The sequence below is a fragment of the Microcaecilia unicolor genome, chromosome 9 (genome assembly GCF_901765095.1).
Source record: "Microcaecilia unicolor chromosome 9, aMicUni1.1, whole genome shotgun sequence".
Classification (NCBI taxonomy): domain Eukaryota; kingdom Metazoa; phylum Chordata; class Amphibia; order Gymnophiona; family Siphonopidae; genus Microcaecilia; species Microcaecilia unicolor.
Genome location: NC_044039.1, coordinates 161,916,173 through 161,928,567, shown reverse-complemented (window position 1 = coordinate 161,928,567; position 12,395 = coordinate 161,916,173). Strand labels below are relative to the sequence as shown.

Below are 12,395 nucleotides of genomic sequence, written 5' to 3'. Positions count from 1 at the left end.
GCTGGAAGAGAGGAGGGAGAGATGAGATATGTTTAAATATCTCAAGGGCATTAATGTACAGGAAGTGAACCTTTTTCAACTGAAGGAAAACTCTGGAACAAGGGGGCATACAATGAAGTTAAGAGGGAATAGTTCTTAGGAGGAATCTAAGAAAGTATTATTTCATGGAAAGGGTGGTGGAAGCATGGAATGGCCTCCCAGTGGAGGTCGTGGAGTCGAGGACTGTGTCAGAAATTAAGAAGGCGTAAGCACATGGGATCCCTTAGGAAAAGGAAGAGTTAGAGGTTACAGAGGATGGGCAGACTGGATGGGCCATTTGGCCTATATCTGCCGTCATGTTTCTATGTTTCTACACTGAGGCAATAGCCATTTCTATCTTTTTGGAACATGTCAAGCTTTTATAGTATGAAATAACTTTCTAGGGTGATTTAAGGATCATGAAATCTTACCCGCAAAATAACCTTAGCTTTTCCAACAACTAGAGGCTGATAATTATCCAATAGCAATCTAATTTTTGCCTTGTCTTTTGAGAAAGCAGTCTTCTTTCATTGTCTCTCTGGTGAAAGAGCTGCTGTGCTCACAATATCTCATGTGAGAATCAGGGGGTGGTTTGTGATGCCTTAATTTCTTTTCATTAGGGCTACTTGCTTTTAGTGTTTTTAAATAGTATAAAATTGTCGTTTATATTCCTTGTTTTAAATAGTATAAAATTATGGTCTATATTCCTTGATATCACTAGAATAAAAATTTTGTTTGATTTATTTTTGTTTTCAGTTTCTAGTCATTTAAATCCATAGAAGTGGTATTGAGCCACAGGGTAGATGTGATTGTAAGGTATGTCTGATTAGACTTTGTCTGCCATATTCCCTTATCAGAGCTGACAAATTGCCCGGTTTTAGGAGAGAAATTTTGAGCCAGTCTTGGATTTATGACAGCCCCATCCTGATTCGTCATGGGACCTGCAACTCTGATTTCAGTGGGTAGATTCAGGAGCTATAAGTACCCATGGGTGTAGTTTTTTGGGGGGCGAGGGGGGCAGTGCCCCCCAGATGAGCTGCCACGCCATCCTCCAATCTACGAGCCGCCAGCAGCCTCTGCGAGAAAGCAGCACACACACTGCTTTAGACCTGCCCCTAGAAGCCTTTCTTTCTCCTTCAACTGTCTGTTCCAGTGCAGGCGAGAAGCTGTAGGAGAGAGAAGGACCTCAGGGGCAGGTCTAAAGCAGCGTGCATGATTCATTCGGCTTGGGGGATTGAAAGGCGGGGGAGGGTGATACCGTGTGCCACTGGAAGACTCCAGAGGGGGACGGCAGCGGGAGAGAGATGCGCCCCCCCCCCCCCCAAAAAAAAAATGAAACTGTCAAACTACGCCCATGTAAGTACCATACAGCTTCAGGAAGTAAGTTTTGGCCAGCCATGGTTTTGAAAGTCTGCCTTACTTTAGTGCACATGCACTGCTTGAGTTGGGAACAGTTCATGGATTTCTAATCAGTTCATGGATTTCTAATCTATTTTGTAGGCCACCTCTAGCTGAGAACATCACTGAGGAATTCCGGCAGCGTGTTCCTTTCTCCATGTTCACAACGAATCCTTGCAGGTATGGTGTAGGATTCTATTAAAATGGCAAAATCAGCTATATTATTGGAGAGAACTTGTCTGTTTTTTTGTTTAGTTTCTTCTTGTGTTCTATCCCTTGGTCTCCTTTCCTATGTAACTTAATTTTCCCTCCTTAAAGCAGGGCCCGACAAATCATGAGCATGATGTCACTGTTAGGATTTGCACTATGGTGCCTGTGATCTTATGCTCTCCAGTATTTACCCTTTTACTGGAGAGCTTGAGATGATACTGTGGGACCAGCTTGGGATTACCTGTACTGCACAGTTCTCAGTGAGTTTGAGCTATGCAGAGCAGATGGCAATAAGAATCCTTATTTTTCTTGGCTGTAACAATAGGAGACAGGAATGCCTACGGACTGAGGGCCCGATGCTCAAAACTCCAGCGCTGTACTGAACAATGCCGGAGAAATACAACCAGAAGAGCGCGTCGGAACAACTCCTTAATGCTCAACGCTAATGAGATGCAAATATAGGTGCACTCATAGTGTTGAGCATTAGGGAGTTAAGGGGGAGGATTGTTGCAGTGCTTACCCCAACACCTTCCCTATTAAACAAAAAAAAAACCTGGCCTGGCCCAGCCCTCCCCCAAATGGATAAAGCACTGGTGGTCCAGTGAGGGCCGGGCCAAGCCCCCTCCCCCCCCCCACAAAGTCTACCCTTGTGGCCTAGCAGTGCCCCCCCCCCAACCCCATCATACCTGCAAGATGGAAGAAGGAAGGAGTCCTACTCCTTCCTGCTGGGCGTGTCATCAAAATGGCAGCACCCTTGGCCAATGCATTCTAGGATGCACTGGGTAGGGCCTAACTACCATAGGGAGTTAGGCCCCGCCTAGTGCATCCCAAGATGTACCAGGCAGGGCAGGATGCCGCCATTTTGATGATGTGCCCAGCAGGAGGGAGTAGGATTCCTTCCCTTCTCACAGATATGATGGGGTTGGGGGGCCACAGATAGGCCACTAGGGTAAACTTCATGGGGGGGTGGTTCTAGCCTTCCCCCACTGGACCACCAGCGCTTTATCCATAGACCTGGATACTCAGTTATGTACAGCAATCCAAATTTTAGTGTAAGCATGTCTCCTTTCATAAAGATAAAAAGAGAACTGTCCAAAGTACACATATGGTAAATGCCTCTTGTTCCTCTCAATGATGGGGTCCAGATACGTTCCTTGAGTCTTTTTAATGAATGTGTTTCCTACCTTTTCATTCTTTTTTTTTTAAATGAAATTTAGAAATCAACAAGAAAAAATAATTCCATGTAGAGAAATATGATATAGCCTTTGCCTCAATAAATACTTATTAAACATTAAAATAGTTATTAGCTTTAACCAAAACTCACTGTCCTCAAATTATTAATAAAAGGGGCGGATCTCAGAGCAAAAGTCATAATTGATAAACTTTTTTTGCCATACAGGCTGCAGCTTATTCTCACTGCTAGCCAAGTAGCAAGATAAGAATTCTAAGCCATCATTGATCCATTCCGATGCTCTAGTGCAGGGGTTCTCAACCCAGTCCTCGGGACACATCTAGCCAGTCAATTTTTAGGATATCCACAATGAATATGGATGAGAAAAATTTGCATACAATGTAGGTAGGTAAACATCTGCAAAACTGGTTTTGAAAATACCAATTTGGATATTTTGAGAAGAAAAACATCCAAATGCTGCTTTGACACTTTTCGGACATTTTTCTCTTTTGAACATGAGCCCCATAATGTCCAACTTAATAATATCACTAAAACAGGGGAGAGTAGCGTGATCAATAAGACTTCTTCCAAAAAGCCAAGGAGACGTATTGAGGAAATGTGCTCTTTATTCTATATTCGTGTTGAACTTGACACGGCACCATGTTTTGGCAAAAGTGCCTGACTCAGGAGTCAAAAAATTACAATAAAAACTAATAACTACAGTCACATGAACATATGAAAAACATAAAGGGTTTAAAAAAAATGATAAAAATGATGTATTCAATTACATATAGTGTGGATAGACCTTAGTGGACAAGGAGTGATAATAGAACCAACTTAAAGAAAATGAAATAAGAATACACAAGGAGGGGTATGATCGGACGCCCATCTCCATGGGCAACTATCTCCGAGGACGGGTCCACGAAGGGGCGGGACAGACCATATTTTCGAAAAAGATGGGCGTCCATCTTTTGTTTCGATAATACGGTTGGTGCCGGGCAAATGCATCGGATTTGGGCGGATTTGAGATGGGCGGTAACAGTTTTCAGCGATAATGGAAACCGAAGCCGCCCAGCTCAAAAACGAACAACTCCAAGGCATTTGGTCGTGAGAGGGGCCAGGATTCGTAGTGCACTGGTCCCCCTCACATGCCAGGACACCAACCGGGCACCTTAGGGGGCACTGCAGTGGACTTCAAAAATTGCTTCCAGGTGCATACCTCCCTTACCTTGGGTGCTGAGCCCCCCAAATCCCCCCCAAACCCACTACCCACAACTGTACAACACTACCATAGCCCTAAGGGGTAAAGGGGGGCACCTACATGTGGGTACAGTGGGTTTGTGGGGGGGGGTTGGAGGGCTCCCATTTACCACCACAAGTGTAACAAGTGGGGGGATGGGCCTGGGTCCACCTGCCTGAAGTCCACTGCACCCACTAACAACTGCTCCAGGGACCTGCATACTGCTGTCATGGAGCTGGGTATGAAATTTCAGGCTGGCATACAGGCTGGCAAAAAAAAGTTTTTAAAGTTCTTTTTTTTTGTGTGGTGGGAAGGGGTTAGTGACCACTGGGGGAGTCAGGGGAGGTCATACCCGATTCCCTCCGGTGGTCACCTGGGCAGTTGGGGCACTTTTGGGGGACTTGTTCGTGAAAAAAAGGGGCCCAAATTTTCGCTACTGCCGTCCTTTTTTCCATTATCGGCCGAGGGCGCCCATCTCTCCTTGGCCGATAAACACGCCCCAGTCCCGCCTTCACCACACCTCCGACACGCCCCCATCAACTTTGGTCGTTCCCACGACAGACTTCAGTTGGAGGCGCCCAAAACTTGGCTTTCGATTATACCGATTTGGGCACCCATGAGAGAAGGGCGACCATCTCCCAATTTGGGTCGAAATATGGGCGTCTTTCTCTTTCGAAAATAAGCCTGAAGGTGAACTAATAAGATATACTTATGTGGACTGTGGTGCTGCTCTAAGAGGAATGGCTGTTTTATCTGCAGCTGTCTAGAGCCTGGTATATACTGCCATTTTCATCTCTTAGGGGTGGGAGGGGGTCAGTGACCACTGGGGGATTAAAAGGGGGTCATGCCTTTATCTCTCCATTGGTCCTTTAGTCAATTTTGGCACCTTTTTGGCATATAGTCATTATTGAAACAGGTCTGACCAAAAGTGTTCTATTTTTTTGTCCTGGGTATTTTTTTAGTGTTCCATTATCGCAGAAAAACGTCCAAATCGTAAGCCCACCCTAGTCCCGCCTAAAACACGCATCCAACAGCTCGCACGCTTTTCACTGCCACTGCCTGCCGCCTTAACCCCGACGACGTAATTTTGATGACGTTACAATTCTGAGGGAGGGAGAGTGGAACTCGACGGGTGGTCGGGGCGGAGTCGCCCCGCCTCTAGACTGTTGCTCTTTCAACGTTCGGACTCTACTGCGCATTTGCAGGTGAGTCGGTCACGTCTCATTTATATGTTTGATTTGAAGAGAGTGAGTTTGTTAAGGCTAACAACTATTTTCAAAGTCCTGGTTTTTGTGAGAGTTATTGTGCTTTGACTGTTAATTCAGACTCTCAATTGGAAATTCCTCAGCGACCCTCCAGACCGGTCAAGACGTGTGGGTTATGTCCTCCTACCAGCAGAGGGAGACTGAGAAAACACTAAGCTTTTGAAGCCTGTATATATAACCTGTGCAGAACCTCCACTAGCCTGTATTTTCTCAGTCTCAGCAGAGGTAGCAGTTGACAGCCTGTGCAGTCTCCAATAATCTGGTGAGGTAGTTTGTCATTGGGTCGTAGGATTTTTTCCTTCCAAACTTTATTCTGTTGCAGTACCCTGTACGTGTGTGTAAAAAAAAAAAGTGCTTTGGGGCCCTGGGTCTGGTGGGGCCCAGTTTTTCCCCCTGGGGTGTTACACCTATGTTTGGGTCCCTCCCCCTGTGCTGCTCTCTATTTCTGTTTGCTTGGCAGCTTTGTGCCTCGGCTGCTTTCTCAGTATTGTAGCCTTGAGTGCCTTACAATTTCCAGATGCCAGAATTAGAGTACTGTGCCTTTAAGGTCAGTTATTCTATTTCATTTTGCTTGCCAGCTTTGTGCCTCGGCTGCTTTCTCAGTATTGTAGCCTTGAGTGCCTTACAATTTCCAGATGCCAGAATTAGAGTACTGTGCCTTTAAGGTCAGTTATTCTATTTCGTTTTGCTTGGCAGCTTTGTGCCTCGGCTGCTTTCTCAGTATTGTAGCCTTGAGTGCCTTACAATTTCCAGCTGCCAGAGTTGGAGTACTGTGCCTTTAAGGGCATTTATTTCTTTATTTTCAGCGGACCGAACAGGGGTTTCGATTCCTTGCTGGAACGAGAGAGCAGCGCTTTCTTCAGTGCTTTTGCAGTGTGAGGGAGTTTTTGGTTTGGCGCGTTTGCGGAACAGCTTTTCCCTTCCCTCGTGGTTTATGGCGGCCCAGCTCCTCCGATGTCGCGCGTGCTCGTGGCGAGGGGTAGAGGCGCCGGGTGCTCAGTGTAGCTTTGCGGTGCACCTATAAAGGTGGCTGCGGCACCCCCCGACTTGACCGCGGAGGGATCGATGGTGTCGGGAGTCTCCGGGTCAGCGGGAGCGTAGGCAGGGCCGCTGTCAGCGGGAACAGTTTCGGCGGGAACAGCCGCCATCTTGAGTCTGACGCGGCCCGTGGAGCCAGCTGTTTTTGGGCCTGCGGCCTCCGTTTTTGGCACAAAAGGGCCTAATGACGGTCCAGGAATGGTGGGCTTTCCTCCAGATTTTGTCTGGACGCGGTATCAGGCCTGGAGATCGGGACCCCCCCCCCCCCCTAATTGGAAGAGGGGGCTATTTCCGTCTTGGCTGAGAGACCACTGTTAGAGTGGTCAGAGGACAGGCAATGTTTTTCTCCTGTAACTGCAGAAGCTGTGCTTAGTGATCTGGGGGAGTCAGATGGAATTGACGGCTCTCAGGAGCAGGATTGGTGGATTCCTGGAGAGGATCCTTCAATAGTGCGGATTTTCCATAGAGATGAGCTGTCAGAACTCATAGATCAGGTGTCGTCCACCCTTCAGTTTGGTCCTGAGGTGGCTTTCGGGGAAACTGTCCAGGATCCGTTGGTGAAGGGCATTCAGCGTCAGGCGTGATCCTTCCCTATGAACAAGGATCTCCGGGAGATGATTTGTCAGGAATGGGATTTGCCGTGTAAGGTGGCAAAGGCAATGGCGAGGCTTTATCCCCTCCCTCAGGACGATAGGGATTCCTTTAAGGCTCCCACAGTAGATGCAGTAGTGACGGCAGTAATTATAGCTACGGCTATCCCGGTTGATGGAGGAACGGCCCTCCGTGATCCTCAGGATAGGAAGTTGGGATCTTTTCTCAAGCGTAGTTTTGTTTTGTCGGCTCTAGCCCTGCAGGCCTCGGTTTGTGGGGGTCTGGTAGCTCGGGCATGTTTTCGTTGGGCTGAGAAGCTCCTGGATGATTCGGTAGATGTTGGTTCTTCTGGGGGTCAGGAGTTAGCCGACTTGGACATGGGTTCATCCTTTTTGTCTGAGGCTTTTATGATTTGTTGCCTACTTCAGACAAAAAATATGGCTATGGTTGTGGGTCTCTGCCACTTAAGGGAGCTATGCTCTTTGGAGAAGATTTGGACAAGTTAGTGTGAGGTCTTAGTGATACCAAGGTTCTATGGCTTCCAGATTTTCGGTTCAAGGCAGGGGCCAGAACTAGTTCCTCTCGGGGACGGTTTAGGGAGGCTCAGCGGTATAGGCCGGGCAGATCGAGTGGGACCTACCCCTAGCTGTCTGTTTGTCTGTCCAATTTAGATTGTGAGCTCTGTTGAGCAGGGACTGTCTTTTCATGTTAATTTGGACAGCGCTGTATAAGTCTAGTAGTGCTATAGAAATGTTTAATAGTAGTAGGACCTCTAGGGGTCGGTTTTTCCAGCGCGCACAGTTCTTTCGTGAGAATCGTCGTGGAGGGCGTGGCTTTTCCGTAGGAGGTTAGTATTCACGCCGCAATTCCCAATGAAGGTGTGCGGGCTCAGGCTCTGGTGCATGTTGGGGCTCGGCTGAGTCTGTTTTACCAGAGCTGGGCCCAAATCAGGTCAGATCAGTGGGTTCTCAAGGTGTTTCGAGGCGGATATACGCTGTTCTCCCGAAGTGTTTCTGGAATCCCTCTGTCGGTCTTGGAGCAAGAGGGCAGCAGTGAGGGACACTCTGCGGTGGCTGCTCGCATTGGGAGCCGTGGTTCCTGTTCCTTCAGATCAGCAACGCTCAGGGTGCTATTTGATCTATTTTGTGGTCCACAAGAAAGAGGACACTTTTCGTCCCATTTTAGATCTCAAAAGGGTCAATGCGGCACTCAAGGTGCCCTCTTTCCGGATGGAGACGTTGCGGTCGGTCACTGGTGCGGTCCGGAAAGGAGAGTTTCTCACTTCCCTGGATTTGACGGAAGCTTATCTTCACTTTCCTTCGTGCAGCCTTTTGGTTCCAAGTTACAGGGTCCGATTTGTCGGTTCCTTGCAGAGAAGGCGCCGACGGCCCGTACTTATCGTCAGGTCCTGGGCCTGATGGCGGCGACCATAGAGGTAGTTCCGTGAGCCAGGGCGCACATGCGTCAGGTACAGTCAGCTCTGTTCAGTCGTTGGTCCCCTCTGTCGCAGGACTTGGAAATGTGTTGTCCGCTGTCGGTGGCCCCTCGTCTCAGTCTCCGCTGGTGGCTCAACCCGCGCAATTTGGGAACAGGAAGGCCGTTGGAGTCCCCACAGGGGCTGGTAATGGTCACGGATGCCAGTCTGCAAGGTTGGGGGGCACATTGTCTCGGTCAGGTAGCTCAAGGCCGGTGGTCTCGGGCAGAAGCAGAGTGGTCCATCAACCGGCTGGAAACTCGGGCCATTCGGGTGGTGCTCCAGGCCTTCACGTCGGTGGTTCGCCACAAGGCAGTCCGAGTGCTCTGTGACAATGCCATGGCAGTAGCATATGTCAACCGTCAAGGGGGGACGAAGAGCCTTGGCGGCGCAGTTGAACTCATCTTCAGGCTCTCTTGGCAGCGCATGTGGCCGGGGTAGGTCACATAGATGCAGATTATCTCAGCAGGCACACTCTAGATCCCAGAGAGTGGTCTTTTCTTCGGTCAGTGTTCCAGTGAGTTGTGTCGGTCTGGGGACTTTCGGTGATCTTAGGGCAACGGCTCGCTATGCGCAAGTTCAGAGATTTTTTTTTTTTTTTCAGTCGCTGAAGAGACCCTTGAGCGGAGGGAATCGACGCTCTTCTGTTGCCTTGGCCTCGGGAGTGACTGTATGTGTTTCCTCCGTGGCTGTTAGTCGGTCGAGTAATATAGCGCATCGAACATCACTTCGGTCGGGTGATTCTGGTAGCTCCGGATTGGCAGCATCGACCATGGTACGGAGACCTGGTGCGGTTGGCAGGGGCGGCGGCCCTGCCTTTGTTGGGATCAGTTCTGTGTCAAAGCCCGATAATCATGCCGGATCCGGCTCGGTTTTCGCTTATGGCTTGGCTCTTGAGCGGCACAAGTTGAAGAAGAAGGGGCTTTCGTCCAGTGGCTTTGCTACGATGTTGAGTTGCCGTAGACGATCCACTTCCTTGGCGTATGTCCGGGTTTGGAGAATCTTTGAGCACTGGTGTGAAGACCATCGAGTTCGGCCGTTTCACTCTTCGGTGGCGGAAGTTTTGGAATTTTTGCACGATGGTGTTGATAGGGGTCTGGCCTTGTCTACACTGAAGGTTCAGGTGGCAGCTTTGTCATGTTTTCGTGGGAAGCTTCAGTGAAAGTCCTTCGCGTCTGTGCCTGAGGTAGTGCGTTTTTTGAAGGGTGTTAGGTTGCTGCGTCCACCTCAGTGACGGATGGTGCCTCCGTGGGATTTGAAGCTAGTTTTGGATGCTTTGATCAGGCCTCCGTTTGTGCCGCTGGTATCGGCATCTTGTAAGGATTTATCTTTAAAGACGGTCTTGTTGGTGGCGATTACTTCAGCACGGAGTGTTTCAGAGCTTCAGGCTTTGTCTTGTAGGGAACCATTTTTGTCCTTTCTGAGGGAAAGGTTTCGTTGCGGACGGTGCTTTCCTTTTTTGCCCAAGGTGGTTTCCGAGTTCCATGTTAATCAGGTCATCTCTCTGCCAGTGTTGGGTGATATGGCTGGAGATTCAGAGCAGCGTGGTATTGCCAAGCTGGATGTCAGGAGAGTTTTGAGTTATCTCTCTGGAACTCAGGACATCAGAGCCTCTGACCGTTTGTTCGTTCTTCATGGTGGCCCAAAGAAGGGTGCAGCGGCTCCTAAGGTGACCATAGCACGGTGGTTGAAGGAGGCGGTTGCATCTGCTTACTTGGTGAAGGGTCCTGTGGTGCCTAGGGGCTGGTCTGCTCATTCCACTAGGGGAATGGCAGCCTCGTGGGCGGAGAATAGTATGATTTCTCTGTTAGATATTTGTTGGGCTGCGGTTTGGTTTTCGTTGCATTCCTTTGTGAAGCATTATAGGATTCCTGTGCATGCAAAGGACGAGGTGCGCTTTGGGGCAGCAGTTTTGACCTCTGGCCTTAGTAGGTCCCTCCCGTAAGTTAGTTACTGCTCTGGTACGTCCCACGCGTCTTGACCGGTCTGGAGGGTCGCTGAGGAAGGTGAAATTAGATCTTACCTGCTAATTTTCTTTCCTCTAGACCCTCCAGACCGGTCAAGAGCCCGCCCTGTCTGTATTGGAGGCCAGGAGGTGTGTTTGTTGGATAATTCTTGGCTGCTGTAGATTGTTGTTTCTCTAATTGCAGACTGTTTATTTCTGTTTTGTGATAGTCCGGGACAGGTGGGGCTCTTCTTTGATAGTCCACCTGTAGAAGCCCAACTGTTTTATCAAAGGCAAAGGAACATGTTTCCGTAAGAGCAAGCGGAAGATGTTTCTTGTTTTTGCAGTTTACTGTGACCACGTACAGGGTTGCTAGTTGTTGTTAGTGTTTTTTGTTTCTCTGCTTTGTCAGGGGTATACTGGCTAGTGGAGGTTCTGCATAGGTTATATATACAGGCTTCAAAAGCTTAGTGTTTTCTCAGTCTCCCTCTGCTGGTAGGAGGACATAACCCACGCGTCTTGACCGGTCTGGAGGGTCTAGAGGAAAGAAAATTAGCAGGTAAGATCTAATTTCACCTTATTTGAACAATACTTTTATAAAATTACCCACATGGAAGGAAATATCAGCATTTTACAATGTGTTAGAAGGAAATGCAATCACTTAAACAATACTGATTTGCCCTGGTACAATAACTGATGTACTTTATTTTTCTTGTTTTTTAGTTTACAAAAGAACAAACTGGGTATGCAGTTTTTAATTGTTTCTAATGTTTTCATTTCAGAATTCAGTACTGCTCACAGGAAATTGTTGTGTTTCGTGAAGATTTAGTAAATAAAATGTGTAGAAATTGTGTTCGGTTTCCTGGTAGTAATTTGGATATCCCTAACCACGTAAGTAAGGAATAGATGGCTGGCTTGCTTGTGGTACACATGGCTGTATGCATATTTTTAGGGCTTGAGCATACTACTTCAGCCACTTGGGTTGTCTATTCCTTTGGTATTTTTCAATATTCTTTTTATCATAACAAATCCTTCTCAGGTATCCCACTCTCACGGGTACAGTTTTCTTTAAAGCCATTCTGAAGTTGGAAGTGTAGTCTTCTAAGAAGTTACCAGGTGTCATAAGGCAGTTCTCACACTTTGAAAATAGTATTGGGTCAAAATGATGCATATCTAGATTTCAGTTGGTAAGCGCCTGATTTGCTAAAGTTTTTCTTCTATATTTCATATATTTGTAGAATAATTAAATCAAACCATGTATTGTTTCTACACTTGTTTATGTGACTGTCCAGCTTATAATCGAAAGTGATCGCCGGCTATCTTCCAACACAAATCGGGAGATGGCCGGCGATTTCTTAAAAGCGGCGAAATCGGTATAATCGAAAGCAGCATTTTAGACAGCATTGCCGCTTTCCCGTCGCTTCGCCGGCGAAAGTTCAAGGGGGCGTGTCGGTAGATTAGCGAAGGCGGGGCATGGGCGGGCATGGGCGTGGCTACCAGATGGCCGGCTTTCGCCGATAATGAAAAAAAAAAGCGGCGTTAAGCAGTATTTCGCCGGGTTTACTTGGTCCTTTTATTTTCATGACCAAGCCTCAAAAAGGTGCCCCAAATGACCAGATGACCACTGGAGGGAATGGGGGATGACCTCCCCATACTCCCCCAGTGGTCACCAACCCCCTTCCATACTAAAAAGATAAAACTAAAAACCTTTTTTGCCAGCCTGTATGCCAGCCTCAAATGCCGTACCCACCTCCATGACAGCAGAATGTGTTGTATCCTCCGACAGCCTTTCCCTGGTTGCGATGTGGCTCTCAGGTGAGTGTGACACCTTTTCTGTTAGGTGCCCTGCAGAGTCACATTAGCAATGCATTGTGGTGGGTGTAGGGTACTGGGCTCTACTCCCATGGTGCTTTTCCCCCCTGCTAACTGGGTCAGAGTGTGCCCTGTTTTGTTTCCTGTTGTAGTCCATGCAGTAGTGGCCATTTTTGTAAGCCAGTTTGAGTTCCCTTTCCTGTGTTACCCACGTTAGAGAACGTAGTTCTTAC

At 48.0% G+C, this 12,395-nt stretch overlaps 1 protein-coding gene across 1 annotated transcript in view; it reads left to right on the top strand.

Moving 5' to 3' along the window:
* The window catches only part of POLE2 (DNA polymerase epsilon 2, accessory subunit), a 126,008-nt gene that overhangs the window by 98,647 nt on the left and 14,966 nt on the right, over positions 1 to 12,395 (top strand). The window contains exons 16-17 of the mRNA XM_030214324.1: positions 1,519 to 1,596; positions 11,133 to 11,241. Coding sequence (XP_030070184.1) covers positions 1,519 to 1,596; positions 11,133 to 11,241 — 187 coding nt within the window. The remainder of the gene's footprint in view (positions 1 to 1,518; positions 1,597 to 11,132; positions 11,242 to 12,395) is intronic.